Source organism: Triplophysa rosa, linkage group LG10, assembly GCF_024868665.1.
Source record: "Triplophysa rosa linkage group LG10, Trosa_1v2, whole genome shotgun sequence".
In the NCBI taxonomy this organism is placed as follows: domain Eukaryota; kingdom Metazoa; phylum Chordata; class Actinopteri; order Cypriniformes; family Nemacheilidae; genus Triplophysa; species Triplophysa rosa.
In genome coordinates, this window is record NC_079899.1 from 891,928 (window position 1) to 910,900 (window position 18,973).

At 41.0% G+C, this 18,973-nt stretch overlaps 1 protein-coding gene across 1 annotated transcript in view; it reads right to left on the reverse strand.

The window, feature by feature from the left end:
- Positions 1-14,027, reverse strand: part of cdin1 (CDAN1 interacting nuclease 1) — a 53,297-nt gene extending 39,270 nt beyond the window's left edge. The window contains exons 1-2 of the mRNA XM_057344180.1: positions 13,871-14,027; positions 13,253-13,370 (exon numbers count right to left, since the gene is read on the reverse strand). Coding sequence (XP_057200163.1) covers positions 13,253-13,370; positions 13,871-13,889 — 137 coding nt within the window. The 5' untranslated portion in view covers positions 13,890-14,027. The remainder of the gene's footprint in view (positions 1-13,252; positions 13,371-13,870) is intronic.
- Between the last annotated feature and the right edge of the window lie 4,946 nt (positions 14,028-18,973).

The following is an 18,973-nucleotide window of genomic DNA, read 5'->3' on the forward strand; positions in this document are numbered from 1 at the left end:
GTACCGGGGGGGCAGACGGTCCGCTCCGGCATGTGGGATTTTCAGAAACATTCCCACTGCAGCTTTGGCCTTTCAAAAGGAAAACTTTCATGACAGGAAGCTGAAGGTCCCACGGGCTGGTCCACGGATCGCCATAAGCTACATTCATCTCACACGACGCTCAATGTCAAACACCTGGCCACACACACACACGCATACACACACATATCATGCACTGCAGCGCGCGCACACATTCCCATCATGCACTGCAGCGCACACACACACACACATCATGCACTGACAGCGCGCGCACACATTCCCATCATGCACTGTACAGCACACACACACACACACACACACACATCATGCACATGCACTGCACGCACCTAATACACTGGCGTTCCAAATTATTATGCAAATGATATCTTTCTCTGGTTTTCCTAATTTGTCGATGCAAATGACAGTCAGTATAATTTTCAAGTAATCAACAGTTAGGGTACATTTGGAATTTTATTGAACAAACCTCCCACTGACAACAGTATTTATTTAAAAAATGAAAAACTCAAAATGCACTGTTCCAAATTATTATGCACAACAGAGTTTGAAAACATTTCATAGGTTGTAAAAAACTGAAAATGGTCATTTGTTGAATTTGCAGCATTAGGAGGTCATATTTACTGAAATCAAAAGCTATTTCAATCAAAAACATCCTAACAGGGCAAGTTACATGTTAACATAGGACCCCTTCTTTGATATCACCTTCACAATTCTTGCATCCATTGAACTTGTGAGTTTTTGGATAGTTTCTGATTGAATTTCTTTGCAGGATGTCAGAATAGCCTCCCAGAGCTGCTGTTTTGATGCTAACTGCCTCCCACCATCATAGATCTTTCGCTTGAGGATGCTCCAAAGGTTCTCAATAGGGTTGAGGTCAGGGGAGGATGGTGGCCACACCATGAGTTTCTCTCCTTTTATGCCCATAGCAGCCAATGACACAGAGGTATTCTTTGCAGCATGAGATGGTGCATTGTCATGCATGAAGATGATTTTGCTACGGAAGGCATGGTTCTTCTTTTTGTACCATGGAAGAAAGTGCTCAGTCAGAAACTCTACATACCTTGCAGAGTTCATTTTCACACCTTCAGGGACCCTAAAGGGGCCCACCAGCTGTCTCCCCATGATTCCAGCCCAAAACATGACTCCGCCACCTCCTTGCTGACGTCGCAGCCTTGTTGGGACATGGTGGCCATCCACCAACCATCCACTACTCCATCCATCTGGACCATCCAGGGTTGCACGGCACTCATCAGTAAACAAGACTGTTTGAAAATTAGTCTTCATGTATGTGTGGGCCCACTGCAACCGTTTCTGCTTGTGAGCATTGGTTAGGGGTGGCCGAATAGTAGGTTTATGCACAACTGCAAGCATCTGGAGGATCCTACACCTTGAGGTTTTCGGGACTCCCGAGGCACCAGCAGCTTCAAATACCTGTTTGCTGCTTTGCAATGGCATTTTTGCAGCTGCTCTCTTAATCCGATGAATTTGTCTGGAAGAAACCTTCCTCATTCTGCCTTTATCTGCACGAACCCTTCTGTGCTCTGAATCAGCCACAAATCTCTTCACAGTACGATGATCTCGCTTAAGTTTTCGTGAAATATCTAATGTTTTCATACCTTGTCCAAGACATTGCACTATTTGACGCTTTTCGGCAGCAGACAGATCCTTTTTCTTTCCCATATTGCTTGAAACCTGTGGCCTGCTTAATAATGTGGAACGTCCTTCTTAAGTAGTTTTCCTTTAATTGGGCTCACCTGGCAAACTACTTATCACAGGTGTCTGAGATTGATTTCAGTGATCCAAAGAGCACTGAGACACAATACCATCCATAAGTTTAATTGAACAATATAAAATTAAATGTTTACGACACTTAAATCCAATTTGCATAATAATTTGGAACGCAGTGTATACATGCACATACACGCACATACACGCACACACACACACACCATGCACTGCAGCGCGCGCACACATTCCCATCATGCACTGCAGCACAGCACATACACGCACCATACATGCACACACACACATCATGCACTGCAGCGCGCGCACACATTCCCATCATGCACAGCAACACACACACCACCACACACAACATGCACTGCAGCGCGCGCACACACACGCACACACAACACACACAAACACACACAACACATCATGCACTNNNGTACCGGGGGGGCAGACGGTCCGCTCCGGCATGTGGGATTTTCAGAAACATTCCCACTGCAGCTTTGGCCTTTCAAAAGGAAAACTTTCATGACAGGAAGCTGAAGGTCCCACGGGCTGGTCCACGGATCGCCATAAGCTACATTCATCTCACACGACGCTCAATGTCAAACACCTGGCCAACACACACACGCATACACACACATATCATGCACTGCAGCGCGCGCACACATTCCCATCATGCACTGCAGCGCACACACACACACACATCATGCACTGCAGCGCGCGCACACATTCCCATCATGCACTGCAGCACACACACACACACACACACACACATCATGCACTGCAGCACACACGCGCACACACACACACACACACATCATGCACTGCAGCACACACACACACACGCACGCACGTGTGCGCACACATTCCCATCATGCACTGTAGCACACACAGGCGCGCACACACGCACGCACACACCTCAGCTTTCTTTAATTCTAACACTGATTGGACTAAAGCAAGTCGTGCAGCTGTTGTGTCTTTATCCCGTCTCACTGGTGCTTGATTCATTTAAAACAATCTTATTAATTCCGGTTCATAACTTCACAAGGCCTGATGACGCAAAACAATTTTTGGTCCACACACAACCCTTTTTTAATTGCATCATGCGATAAAACCCAAATAAACATTGAAAACGAACATTGAAAGCAATGAGAGATCAAGTTCACACTTTGTATTACGGGTTTGAGTTGCACCTGGTTATGATCTAGAAACGAAACAGCGACAGGTAACTAAAATCACAAGTTATAAGTGCAGGAAACATTCCAGAGAACCCGACTAACACATCAACACACTGAAGAGCATCACATTCACACATCTGTTAGGTTTCAAATGAATTACAGCCCATAATGATCACGATTACAGCCTAATTGCTGAATGTGCGAGCTAAACTGCTCTTAATATCTGTATAAACACATCTGTGCCTCACAATGGCCCGAGCGTTGAACTATGAGCCTTTACACTTCAGACGCGTTCAAACAAAAACTCATCTCATGTCGAGTTTTCACAAACTGCCACCAACATCCCATTCTTTTGCTCATATGTGACCTGTTGAAGACCTGCATGACAGTGTGAACAGGACAAACCACATGGAATCTGATCTGAGCCACTTCCATATGTGGTCCGTGATCGGATACAGGTCTGATGATGAATGCCACCTCGGTCTGAACGGTCATACTGGAATTCATGCCACTTTTACGTCATTGTAGATCCACATGCGTCACAATTCTGCGCTGACGGAAGTGCACCGTCAGCTCTGTTGCCAAACATTAATGCTGCCTTCACGTGCTCTCGGAAATTCAATAATTCCCCACTTCAACCCGGAAGTAACGTCTGGATTTAGTAACATTAAAAGTGTTTAGTAAACATTATAAGTATCTGCTCACTAGGGCTGTCACGATTATTAAATAATCGTCTCATCGCCATGGTTTCAGAACATCGCAATTATTGCACATCTCAATAGAAGACACTAGGGGGAGCTGTAGTGCATCTGCATATTGCATATTTTAGTATATTTATTGTAACTAAAGCATGGTAATACTTGTCAAATGTACCACCACAACACAATCACTTTAAAAAACACTAAAGCATATGCCATAAAAATAACCTACAGTACAATTTAATATTATTTCAGAGTGAAAACCAGTCTACCAAAATCTCATTAACATAGAAGTAAACTTTTATTGTAGTCTTGCAAGTGAGAAAAAAACAGACTAGAAGCTTTTCTATGACCGATAGTATTTTAATGGTGGCTTCAATTCACACCTGATCCATTTACTTCATTTACAAGTATTTGGCGGTTGTATTATTGACAGGTAAAAGCCTAAACCTTAAATATATGATGACCCCATTTTTTCCGATGTATTTCCAAGAAACAGTCTTTATATTCAGAACAATATGGTCGTTTCAAAGCTGAATAAAAAATGTATGAGAATTAAAAGTCAAAGCTCAAAAACAGACAATTAATCGGCAGCCAAATTTCATAATCATGACAGCCCTACTGCTCACATTAAAAGAGAACCGTTCCATAAAATATTTCCGGGTTGAAGTGGGAATTACGGAATTTCCGAGAGCACGTAAAGTCAGCATGAGCATCAGATTATAAACAAACACTTGCACTGTCGACACCACACGCGAGCCGCACGAGGCGATGCAACACAAGACCACAAAACTAGGGATGCACCGAATGCTCGGCCACCGAAACGCAAGTTCGAATATGTGAAGTGGCCGAATAAATTTTACCGAACATAACTCATGATACGATCAAGCAGCGAGCGAGAGAAAGAGAGAGAGACACGCGTGCGCTTTGTTACTGCCGCAAACATTTTGGCAGTGCGTGTGCGTGTGTGTGTGTGGAGCATTTTAAAGTGTCAGAGAAAGACACAGCACGGGACTTGCCGCACGGAAGTAAATGTCCGAATGAAAGCGTCTTTACCGGTCGGTAACTTTACTTCAGACGGAAGCGGGCTGTCTGACAGTAGCCCCACCGCTCGCGACATCCTTTGACATCATACAGTGGTCGCGTGCACACAGTCCCCTGTACTAAACAACTGGTTAAAGTATGTTCTGTGCATCCACGAGTGCACCTTCTGAGAGAACAGTCATCTTTTGTGGGTGGAGTTTGGAGGAGAGACGTGAACTGAAATGGTTGTCAGTCAGCATGAGTCAGAATTGCTTGCATTGGATGTTTTTTTTTGGATGATCAAATCATTTTGCAATGTAGCCTATAATAATCCAACAGTTTTAGTGTATTCGTATTTTTATCTTATAGGCCTAATGTGGAATGACAGTTTTTAATGAACTGTTTTGTTGTAGGGGTACAGAGTAACTTACATTACATTCTTTTAGCAGTCAGTTATAGGCCTAATTAATATAGGCTATTCATGAAGGGAGAGGGCTCAATCTTTTGATTGAATTTACTTTGTTTTGCTCAATTTTATATTAAGTTGTATTGTATTTTATTGAAAAACAAGACAAATTATAAAAAGCACATTTTGTGTTCGGTATTATTCGGCCTTCGGCCAAGAGTTTCACATCATGCTCGGCTTCGGCCAAGAATTTTCGTTTCGGTGCATCCCTACACAAAACCCATTATAATAAGACATTTCGCCGCTGGATATGACGCGATTCGTCGTGGTGTGTATGTGAAACTTTTCAGTTTTTGATCGTGTAAACGTGGTCTCAGCAGATGTGTGCAATAGTAACACAAAATCAACGATCGCAGTTATTAATATCGCGATTCTTGTCAATAACATCAGTATATCGCGACACATCTGCTGAAGGTGGAATAGATCTAATAATTCACACTCTTAAGAGTATCTGGTCATTGAGTGCGATATAGACTGAAAACTGAGTTAGCTTTAGAGTTAAAGGAACAGTTCACCCAAAAATGATCATTGATCATTTGTTCCAAGCCTGTATCAATGTCTTTGTTCTGATGAACACAGAGAAAGATATTTGGAAGAATGCTTATAACCCATTGACTTCCATAACATTTGCTTTATAAATGTCTTTGTTCTGTTGATCACATTAACAACAGAAGATATTTTGAAGAATGTAGCACAGCAAACAGTTCTGGGCCACTTAATCGTTTTTCAGTAGTCAACGATGGCCAAGAACTGTTTGGTTGACTGAGCCAGTCATTAGAATCCCATCGCCTACAGCCCGTCATTTCTGACACGACAAAACAGAAGGTTTGGAAACACAAGAGCGCCTTGGAAATCAGTCGCTACGACCGTAATTACCCTTTCAAACAACCTACCACATCCCATTAACATGCAGAATGTTTCATATGTGCTTACATTCTGATCAACAACAATCAACCAAACCATTCAAAACACACAGCACAAAATAAGTCGAGATATATTACATCTACCGCACGGCGCAAAATTCAATCCAAACTATTTACAAAACAAAACAATTCAACAAAGGAATCAATTCAGAATCCAGAATAAAAGCAGCAGAAGAACGAAAGCTTTCTGAATTGTTTAGCGTGTGTAATGAATTGACTTCAGTCAAGTATTCATAAGAAGAAGAAGTTAATGAAGGCCACCTGTCTAATGGACCAGCAGACCCAACATATGTTCTGATGTACAGTTTAACACGCTCAAACTCATTTCACTCCTAATGATTTCATCACGTGTTTATGGAAGGGATTTCATACAGAGAGCAACTACAGTGCAGAACTTCATGTGTGTGATATAAGAGAACGTCATGTATGATAACGGCTCTTTAAGAAGCTTTTTAAAGTCAATATTTATCACTAAAGCAGAAGTGTTTTCTGCATGTGTTTGTGTGTATGCAAATGAGTCTAATTACACATGCAGATAAGAGCAAACCAACATCTGCCTCGACTTCATCTGCACGACGAGAAAACATTCACTGTGATGAATGCCACGTATCAGAAGAACAGAAGTCATGAGGTGCAAACAGCCGTATGATCCTGATACTGGCTTCACCATACCATTGTATCAACATATTATAAACAAAATTTAAAAAAAAAACTCAATAGCACGAAATAGCACACATTTACATAGCGCTACAGCCCATCACACATGCGAACATGCGCTGTGTGTTTCACAGTGAAAGCTGTCAAATAGAGCTGTTAAAGGTCTCAAAGGGATCAAACTAAAATAACAGAGGAATATAAAAACTGCCTTGATTCTGATCACTGCAGACTGTGTTTGTATTTAATTTCATGAGTTGTTATGAAAGTCTACAAGCTAAATGTGTATCATGCAGTCATTACAGACGGTTGATGTTTCAACAATCATTAAATTCCCCGTCAACCGGAAGTTGCGATCGTTTTTACTTCTGTATTCCGACACATTTCCGAGTAAAAAGGAATTTCAAAGGAGAAAGTGAGTGGACGTGGATAGCGCTTTTCACTGCCAATTGATTGGATGTGTAAATAAAACAGCCGTTGCATTTTTAAAAAGACTGACAGTTGAAGGGGAGGAGTTAACGGATGCTCCGCCCAAGCCGTCTAACATGTCATTTCAGATGGATAGTCATTTCAGGGCGGAAGTGCATTTTCAGATTTTAAGCAATAATCCTGCGAAACGCTCTAAATCCTGCATGTCTTTCCTACATCAGCCAACACAGACTAACACTACCGCATCCCATAATAACTGCAGTGATACTTCACAAAGAAAACACAACGAGATCCTTCCAAATGTTCATTTCATCAGCATTTCTGGATGTATTGTGTTCACTCCAGTCCAGCATCCGGTCCAAAATCAAACTGAGAAAAATCCAGGGTCATCACATAAAAACCTTTTTTGATCGTTTCCTAAACACATGTAGAAATATGAGTGTTGTGTTGCTTAAAAGTGAATGTGAACTTGTTTTCTTTGCAGCATTTGAGTTGTGAAAAAATACAGAGCATCTTTTCTGTTATTTTCACCTGTCAATTTCTGCAAATAAATACAAATAGAAACAAGATTTTGGCTTTAAATGTGGTAGAAACATTGTTCACAGAATGAAACAGAAATGATCATTTATCTCAACAGACACATACCTATATTTATGCATCTTATTTTTTTCCGCGGCTGTATATACTGTAATGTAGCTGATGTTATTAAAGGCACATTTACAGTTTGATTATAGACTTCTATACACCGGTGGGATCATCATTCCAGTCACTGTGGTGTATTTGTGCATGTACAGTATAGAGAGAGTTCTTTTATAAATCAAGCACAAGACATGTTCCGGCTGTCAGATTTTTTCTCAATAGTCGCCTCAAACGCAGACACATATAACCCAAATCCCAGCGTTAATTATCATCAGCTGGGAAAAGTGCCGCTCTGGGTGACAGGATGTGTTCAAGTTATTTTGGTTTGGCCTCGAAGAATCATTACTGCTGAAAAGTGTCAGAAACAGCTCTTTTTACCCATCATGCACTGGGCATCTGCAGCGGATTACGCTGACCACCGGCTTCCAGCCTGAAGCCACGCTAGCGAGTCTTGCAGCATCTTCAGCAATTTCTTCCATTGCTGCACTGCATCTGATGGCGTATGCAAACACATCCTGAGGCAGAACTCGTGCGCTGTCATGACCGTCTGTACAACCCATCTACACCATCACTGAGAAACTCGCACTAAACCATCAGTATTCTAGTATAACTCCATAAACAACATCAGTAACGTAGGCCCATATGATTTCCGCGATGTGGAAAACGCAGACGGAATTGTGGAATCCAGGCGTTCAAATAGATCTTGATGTACAACGCGAAACGGTGCAAATTTAGAACTTCTTCATCAGAAAATAGCACTGAATAACATCAGTAGTGATTCAGATGCGGTGTAATGATGTATTCTGCCTATTCTGCGTGTCACTGAATGAAGGATTCCAGCGGTTTCCTGTAACGTTACCGCACGCATGAAGCGTCTGTTCTCAGCATCTCACTATATGGGGATGTGAACACATCAGAGTTTACTTCAAGAGCATTTCACCGCTTCATTTGAGAAAAGCTACGGTCATACATGCACTAAAAAGGTCTTTGCGACAACCCACCAAAATATAAAATACTTAAACCCACACCCAATATAGCATATTATATTATTTCCTCTGTTAGAGTAAATGTACTAGTAAACCTTTAAGTAGGTGTAAAAAAACGAAAGAAAAATGCACTGGAGAGATGCTGGTTTATATTAACATACAGTAGTTGTGCTTTACGCCATATTTTTTGTTGGATTTTATCCGTAAGGTTTAAAAACACTGCAGTATCTAGGTGTCTTACCATAGTTAATGAGTAAATTCTACAGTATACTGCAGTATAAACATGTGGGCAAAAATATTACTTTTGTATCGTAAACCCACGGAAAACACACAAATTCAAGCGGAAAAGGCAGAATTTGGGAAAAAAATCAAAGGGATATCATAGGGCCCTAGTACTGTCATCTTATTACAACAACATGAAAAGAGTTCAGACATTTAGTTTGAGCAAAATCAACACAACAGACCAACTGCCCACGAGTGACTGACTGTAAAGTCATACTGGACACACACAGACGGACAGACAAGAAGAAAGAAGGTGGTTAACGACGTAACAGGCATGTAATGAGAGGATAAGAGGCGTAAGAGTGATAAATAATCAATGAGTCACAAACAAACAACAGTGTCTGTCGCCAAGAAATCAGCATATCAATGACTTGACTCCACAGATCACGCTAGATAAACCCCCAAATAACAGAGAAATTAACAAACGCTTGACATCCATTATTCTGACACTTCTTCAAAAGCATCGCTGCGTTCTTCATCAAAATTCATATTCCCCCAGCGAGCCACGGGCACCATATTGCGGCCCGCCTCGCCGCTGATGAAAACCACACATTAGGGCCGATGAAGAAGCGCATTCAGACACACCCAAAGCAGCAGCATCTGCCAGAGCCCCGCTCACCATCTTCCAGCCAGCTACGGACACATATGCAAACCGGCCGGAACGGCCCATCATTACACCCAGATTCATTCATGGGGTTGTACGGACGGTGCGCGGCCTCGCTCTCCTGGGATAAAGAGCGGGGAGGAGGGACGGAGCTCTGCACTTTTAGCAACGCTCTTCATTTCCAATTCTAATGCTCAGAAGTCAGAGGAAAGGCCTGACTGATGTCACAGCTCGCCGGTCGCCCTCATTGTAGACGCTGGCCAGGCGGGGGGTGTGCCCGATTTGCATGCGTGTCCATTGTGAGGCGGTGAGAGTGACAGCACCGTGTCCAATTTCAGAAGAGCCGGAGCTCGGCCCGAGAGAAGTCTGGCTGACAGATGACTCTCAACATCTGTGTTACGGGTCTCCGGCAAACACACGACAGCAGTTCATGAAGCCACAGACAGACACACCGCATCCATCGCTGCATTTCTGAACCTCATTACTGACTCGCATTCATCGCAAAACAACAGGATTTCTGCATGGAACACGAACAGAGAAGATTTATCAGTGTCAGAAAGAGAAAAAAACAGCCGTAAATAATAACTCAAAGATGCTACCGTTGGACTGTTGTGCGTGACTTTTTATTAGTGTTTTCGGCTCTTAATATGAACCATCATTGTGTTCCACAGAAACATCACTAGAAGGACATGAAGCTGAAACAATAATTATAAATGAGAAAATAATTAGCATTAGGGTTGGACAACGACTGGAATTTAAACAGAAAATGTGCGATATGTGATTATTAAACAACCGACCATGGTTATGTGAAATATAGGTCTGGTCCTGTAAAGACACACACTGGTTTCACTGGTCAACACACACACAGTTTCTCCAAAAACACATCATGACAACATGTCTTAGAATGACCTGTGATGCTTGATATCAAATACACAAGACACTTTGCACAAATACAGAATTATAATGATTCATGTAAACACAGATGCAAAACCTTTCAGAAATCATCGCCAGCCTCAGCAAGTCCAGCTTTCTGTTTGTTGAGCATCAGGATTGACATTTATGAGCTGGCTCAAATCTCAAATTCTCTGAGCATTTTTATATCGTTTAACAAAATATGATATCCTAAATGGCTTTACAAATGACACTAAACCAGGCAAGGGCGCTGTCTGAATTAAGCTGTAAATGAAGAAAAAATAACTTGAAACTTGAGAGGTTATTTGTGAAGATGAATGAAAGGAAATGCCCAGCAGAAATGCCTCAAAGTGAATAAATAGCAAAACAATTAAATAACGTACTTCTAAAGCAGGACATTCGATATAAATAACCAAGAGACGGGAAGGTATAGGAAAGAAAAACTAAAGTTTGAATGTATGTTATAATTCTTGTAATGGATTTTATGGTAAGTATATCCAAGCCAAGAAATGTTTTTTCATTTATTAATGTAATACACAATTCTGTTTGCAATTGCGTTATTTGCTAGAATAATCACAACATGATTTTTTTGACCAAATCATTATTTTTTACTAAATGAAGCAGTTTTTTATTTGACTTATGCGTGCACTTCTTTAAACGTGACTATAATCTATAAGGTGTATTGTTTGAATTATTTTAGGTGAATTGTCTACAGAAGCGTAACTGTTCTGTAACTGACAGTCAACACAAACTCAACACGCTGTTGATGATGTGTGTGTGTGTGTGTGTGCGTGTGTGTGCGCGTGTGTGTGTGTGTGTGTGTGTGTGTGTGTGTGTGTCCCAGCTGACCGTAAATAAAACTAACTAAAGCAGGAACCTGTGACCTCACTTCATTTAAATGACTAACTTGAGATCAAGAGCGAAAAATAATGTCCTTTAACCAGTCTGCTTTGCAATACAGTAATGTCACAATACAGTTAAACAAAAGCTTCAAGCGTTATCATGATATAAATAAATGCTTCACGGAGTTGAACATCAGAACTCTTTCGCACATCATAACAATAAATATGTTGACGCTTCTGAAGGTCCAGAGCCATTTTAAAGAGCATGCATCAGATGCAAGTGCAGTCACGGGCGACTGCAGGATGGATGACGAGCGTGCAGATTCGATGAGCTCGGCCCAGCAGTGAAAACCGAAGGACAGAGAACACCGCCCCTCCTCTGCGCTCGTGTTTACAGCCGCCCGTGCCTTTCAGAAAGGTGGGGGCTGTATTGGCAGGCTTGGGCGAACGCTACGAGATGATGGATGGCCTAGTCGATACGTTGTGTCTTAAGAGCCCGATTTCCTGCCGGTCCAATCAGAAAGCCTCCAGAGTCTCGCTCGGCTGATTGGACAAGCAGAATAATTTTGCGGGCGCCGTCTGCGCAGATCTTTGACCGCATGCAGGCTTCTGAAAGCACAGGAGCCACTTCCACTGAGAAAACAATACCACTGACAAAATAAAAGAACATTGTGGTTTCACCCGTTTTCATCACAAACATTAGAACAGCGTGAGTGTGTGTGCGCGAGAGAAAGTGGAGCAGAATGTGCTGGAAAGAGGCTCATCTATCAGGAGACTCCAGGAGGACAGTGGAATATAAAGCAGCACATGTAGGGCATCAGACTAATACACACTATATGCTATAAAGTGCTGACGCGGCGCGTGGAGGGTAGACGCGCTGTATCCCTGAGGGACGCGGGATGTATTCTAGCTGTGATTACAGCGCGATGAAAACAGGAAGATACTGCTTCATATGACTTTCTAAGTGACCTCTGCAGAATGAGGCGGTCTCTGGGGTCCGGCGCGATTACACGCGTTACATTCAATAAAGAACACGCTCTCATTGTCAAGAGCTGAACGACACCGCTGCCGTGGCGCACACACAAACAATCAACATATTCACATGAAAGAAAGACGTTATTGGAACACTCTCTTACGATATTAAAAAAAAGAGTACGATACAATAAACCATGAAATATTTGGCCTGTTTAATAAACGTTCCTTCCATTACCAACAGCTGAGAAATATGACTTATTCTGGCCTGGGCATACTTTCTTTACAAAGTAAAGGAAGGGAAGAAGTCCAAACCTCAATTTAAAAAACAAATCTACAATCTAACGGGTCCTCAGTTAGGGCCGAGAGATATGGAAATGTAAAATAATCAAAGCACACGCATTTCCATTTAGACATACCAATAAAACAATACACAGAACTACTAATCACTTTGTACCTAACAGATAAACACATCTGAACACATAAACCACGCTGTAAAGCGATTCGATGAATTAGTTTGAACTGATTCACTAAATGAACAGGAAACTACAAAGAAAGACTACAACATGTCTGTTTCCATTAAAGAGCAGTCACAAAACACTATATATGAAGAGTTTGGTTCCAAAATAAGCTAACTCAGTTTTTTTATTGTGCATTCCAGTTAATATCAATCAAATTGCCTTTGTTTTGGTTGGTTTAAGCTATAATAAGAAAAAAATACAGCTAAATAACACAATAAAAACATGATAACATAATAAAAAACATGATTTTTAAAGGGAGTTATCTCATTTTTGGAAGGAAACTCTTCATTTATACTTGTCTTGAAAAGCAGCAAAACCATCACAAGTGTGGATGTGTGCGTGTGATGAGATCTCACTGTTGAAACTGTGTCTTGAGTATCCTCATGCACTGACGTGTGGGTCTGAGATGCTCCATGAATCTGCTGATACATCTGTATTCTGCTCGACAAACTCTCGTCTTATTCACCTCCTGATCTGAAAGACAGAGAGAACGAACAGATATATTAAATGCATAAGTAACAGTCCTCTTATTTTACAGTTTTATAGGTTTTTATATTACTTATTTTCAACGTGTAAGTGTAAATGTATCTGTATGTCAATATGTCTATTAAATATGTTATTTTGCCGTGGCAATAACTTTGTTTAGATCTAACAGAGCATTTACGCTGTACACATTGATCAGTTTGTGTGTCTGCGGGGATTCGAACCCATAATGACGTCTGTGTGCCGCTAACGCAATGCGCTACCAGCTGAGCTACTGGACACACGTCGGTATGTTTTGACACACACACACGCACGCACGCACGCACGCACGCACGCACACACACACACACACACACACACACACACACACACACACACACGGCTTAGCACTGCACACACTGTATTTAGACCAGCAAGGAAAGCTTTACCGTACATATGTATGTAGTTAGGGTTAAATTAAGCTCGTCTGACGTCATGACAGAAACACGTACCTACGGAAGCTGAATCCATCTGTTTCCTTCCGTAACAACGACGAATATAAATAAATGAAACTATAAAACACTGTTAAACACGATAAACGGTAAATAAACACATTCACCAGCAGATACTGAATCACTTCCTCAATAGCTCCCGCCAGCCGCTTCAAACATGACGTCAGAGTGAGCGCCATGATGATTGGCCGAGACGACCGCTGTCATTGAGCATACTCGAAGCTGATTGGTTAGTATCCCACACGCTTAATGTATCTTATGAAACGAACGTTAACAGATTTGTTTAGTTTATTTAAATGTTTATCTAGAGTAATAATACTGTAAACAGCAATAAACGTGAGGCGTTATATATGCGTTTATCTGTCATTTATTTAAAATAGTCAGCAAAAGGTTTACTGTATGTTAACTTGTTTTATTCTCAGTGGACATTTGATGCTCATTAAAATCATAATTCTCAACCGGAAGTCTTTATTTTATCATGCCACCTTCATAGAAATGATGTAAACATGATGTTTCAGCTTATGAAAATAACCATGTTTTATTATAGTAACATATAAATCATTACTCTCATGATTCATTTTCATAAGGTTTTATATTTCTATTTCCACCTTTATGTGATGCTCATCTTGGCTAGCGGGTTGTTTTTTTATTATTATTGTGGTTTGTTTGTATGTCCTTTCCCTGCCTCATATTGTCAGCCAGCTGTGGTACCCTTTAAACTACATTGAAGCTTTACAGCAGGGGTCTTCAACTACTTTTCTTTGAGGGCCAGATTCCAAAAGTATAAATAGGATGCGGGCCAGTTTTTTACCATATCCTCATTTCTTCTGTTATTTATTGCATTTTGTTCCTTTTATACTGTTTTTTTTGCTGTTACTTTTAGATCATATATTAAAACATGCACACAGATATTGCATCCGGTATTTGTGCCTTTTTATGATATTTAATCAAAATGGGTTGTCTTTTTAATTTTATTTGACATTCCTTGATGCGTTAGTTTACCCCAAAATAAAACTGCTATTAATTGACTCACCCCCAGTCCATCCAAGATGTGGGTGGCATTGTTTTTTCAAGAAGATAATTATGAATATTTTTGGTTGAAGTAATAAAAGTTAAATCAATGAAAGTCAAAAACGCTAAAACATTGAGCACAAAAGTAATCCCTGCCCCTTGTGACGTTAAACTGGCGTCTTATAAAGCGAATCAATTGATCTGTGCAAATAACTGAATGTTATCGTCGCATCTTCGGGTAAAAAACAATCGCATTCGTGTGCCCCGCGCACTTAGAAGGGAAGATCCTTTGTAGTGCGAGTTCTGGAGGGAGATGAACAGCAGTTTTAAGTAAATAATGCCGTTTCAATCGTACACAGGTAATGAATGCTGTAATAAAAACAACACAGTTACAGTGTTCCCTTATCTGAGACAACCGTTCACGCGGTGTACCCTTACTGCAGTTACTTTCAAGGGCACAAGACGCGTTTTGGATAGCGACCAGTGCGCAAAACGACTGCTGTGGATTGCCGATTATAACGTTGCAAATAAAATTACGTTTTTTGGACAGAACGATCAAATCGCTTTATAAGACGTCAGTTTGTCGTTATGAGCCGCAGGAATTACTATTGTATTGAATGTAGCAGCGCTTTGGCGTCTCAGGACGTGCATTTCTTAAAGCACACCGCTCTTAAAGTCTCTCCACTTGTTTGAAGTGTTAAGGCGGGCCAGACACGGATGATTGACGGGCCGCCAGTTGACTAGCCCTGGGTTACAGCACATGGACTATTTCTTTTGCATGATCTGGGGTGGCATTGATTTTGGTAAGAAGTACGTTTTTGGTTTTCTGTTTGAAGTGTATTATGAGTTTGGGGGTTTGTATATGATTTACTTTTGGTCTTTGTTTTTTTATTGTTCTGTGCACAGGCCGAAATTGTGTCTGGGTGTTGGCTGACGACTAATTATATCTGTTGAGGGGGAATACATTTATGTTATAGGTTAGGGTTATTTGTTTGCATTATTAAATCTTTATTCTTGGGAGAGAAATTTGTTGTTTTGTTTGTAGGCTACTTTATCAATTCGTGGTTGCTGCAAAAAGTAAAAGTTGTGGGATTACAATTTGTACAATTTCCCTTAAAAATATTTACATTTAGGCATTAAGCATTACTAAACATCATTAAGAATATACATTCAGTGTCCATTTACCTCCACAATCATCTCCCAAATGGTGGCTTTACCTCAAACTGGTGATTTGTATTTCACGAAAGGGAGTCAGACGTGACGCTCGTGTGTTTGACCCGTTGTGAGGACTAAGGCTGTGAGATATGAGCGTGTGACGCGTGTCTGCTGTGTGAATGAGTGATGGCTGGAGAAAAGAGCAGCTTTCCTCTGGGTCGTCAGGACAAAAGCAGATAGAAATCTGAGGTCCTGAGGCAGCGTGAGGCTGATTGGAGGTCAGGCCGTGTGGAATGGCTTTAGCCTCACAGGTATCTGAGGATCAGGGCCGGAGGAAGCTCGTGTGTTCTGGGAATCAGAGGTTGGGTGTAGAAGATCAAATCAAACAGAGTAATGCTTGTAAAAGGATCAAAGGCTGGTGTGACGCTTCGAGGAGATGCGGCCGCATGTAAACAGAGCGATGGAAGACGCAGCGCGTTAACCAGCTGTGCAGTCGCCACGCAGCAGGAGATGTATTTACAGAGGACGTTTTGCTTTGAGGAGCAGCACATTCAGCATCACTGCTCTCAACACCCATCAACCACTAATGACTGCATCTTTCCATGCACTTTTACTTTTCCTCCACTTCAATAGAAACAACAAACTACTGTGACAAAGAAATGGTACGTTGAAGGCCTGATACCAATAACCTTCCCTTCACACTCATGAGAACAGTCCGAGGAATGAATAGAAGACTCGAGCTACAGAGAATTTGATTTGACCAAAATGTAGATGATGTCAGAAATGTAAGAAAGTTGATTTTGAACAGCAGCACAACTTCTTTAGATTTTGAAGTGGACAGAATGAGATGGACAGAGTTTTTTGAAATGATAGCGATGAGCTTTGTGTGCATGAGGTGGATTGGGCGATGAATGGGGTGTGCAGAACGATCAGCGTATGGGGTTCAGTCACATCACGGTCGCCCCGTGAAATCCCACAGCTATATTTCACATGAAAGTCTCTGAGATTTTAAAGCTGCTCCTCTCATTTATTTTATTAGCTTTTAATGAATGTAATTAGATGGCGAGTAATTAAATGTAATTGTGCTCGAGACGCCCCCCCCCTCCCATCCCCCAGTCGTTGTAAATTGGCCCAAACAACATGTGTGGTACGAGCAAATTTGCTGGATTAATTGGGGATGGATAATATTTTTGGATTGTGTTTCACACTAAATGGCGGCGCGCCGAAACAAAGAGTGCAGCGTGAACCCATTAATCTCTGTCAGGGGAAGCTCGCCTCACATTTGCGTGACTGAGGTAACGGCCGTTCCTCTGAACGCTTAGCGGCGCGTCAATCACCACGAGTCTCCCAGCGGCCCGCCGGACTGCACGAGAGCTCCGGCCGGACGAGCGCGCGGCCTGTGAAACTCACTGAACACCTAATTACTCTGACACACAAGCACCAACATCTTGACAATGTGGCCTTGTTAGAGCAAAGAGAAGCGCACAACATTCAGACTCTCTCTCTTTCTCTGTGGCTCGTGTTGAGGTTTTCCTCCTTCATCTCTAATATCCTGGAGGCTTTTTTCCTCATTATCTAATACCATTTGATGTCTTTGTTTGCTGATGATTAACGCTGGTCACCGAACACTGCTCTGTATTGGTTGCACGTGGTTTGTGTACAGTTTTGTGTTTTCCTGGTTTTCTCTGTGCTCTCGTCAGGCCGGTCATTTCTCATGGTTTTTATTAGACTGTTTTAATGTCATTTATCATCATTAAACACTTTTATCATCTCACGCTCAGTACACGAATACTGGTGGTTATTCTTGTTTGTAGGTTTACGAGCTACACACATTTGCTTGTTTAATTCTAGTTAAAGCTTACAGTTTTCTTGTTAAATGTATTTTTTTTTTGTAGTTGAAAGCTTTGCATACACAAAGTGCTGTTTTTAAACAGATGGGGGGGGCGGATTGGTAAATGATTTAAAATGATATTCATGACGCCGCAAGCAAACAAGCAGATAAACAACACTCGCCGTGTCACCACACCAGAGTGAAATCGAGGATTTAGGGCATTGTGTCTTTCTAATGTTATTATTCAGTGAAATGTGAAGAAAAGAAAATGGCAGAAATCGTCTGCATTGTGTGCTGTCGTATTTAAACACACTGAGAGAGAGAGAGAGAGAGAGAGAGAGAGAGAGAGAGGGTTGGTAAATGAAAGGTTATGCTTTGCCCTGTGTTTGTATTGTCAATAACTGGAGAAGCTGTCAGGAAAGTGGAGAGATAAAGGTCAATAACTCTGACAAATGTGTTTGTATTTGAAGACTCGGCTGATAGCAGCAGCACAACACTAACACAAATACTCCAGCTCATAATAACACGCTCATTATTTTCACAGAAAAACACACACGAGTCAAACAAGCCCCTCAATGCCACTCAAGTGTGTGTGTGAAATAAAATCAGATATTAACACAGATTTATATTCCATCACATTCATCTTTATAACCTGCTAAATACATTCAGATTTCTACTGGCTTCAGAAGCTTTTAATTTACATTGCATTGATGTTCACTCATTTAAAATTAAATATTTATATTAACTAATGAAAAAAAACTATTTTCTGCATTTTACATAAATTTGTATATTCAAGCCTATAATTGATCAAACATCTTCCTTATTAATTTTCAATAATATCATGATAAGTTGTTAAATTGTTACAACTCTGATAGGGATTTTTTGTTGAATTAAATTCTACACACATGGCAGTATTTGTGTGTCAGTGCATGTACACAATGTGTTGTGTGTAGATTATAATCTGTTAAAGAGATGAATTCAGATGAAGAAATCACTTCATCAGTGATGTTTGTTGACTGTGGTTTTGTTTTTCTTCTGTACTTTTCTTTAGGCAAAAGGGAAATGTTTTCATGCAATGTGTTTGTGTTATATTTTTATTGTTGGTA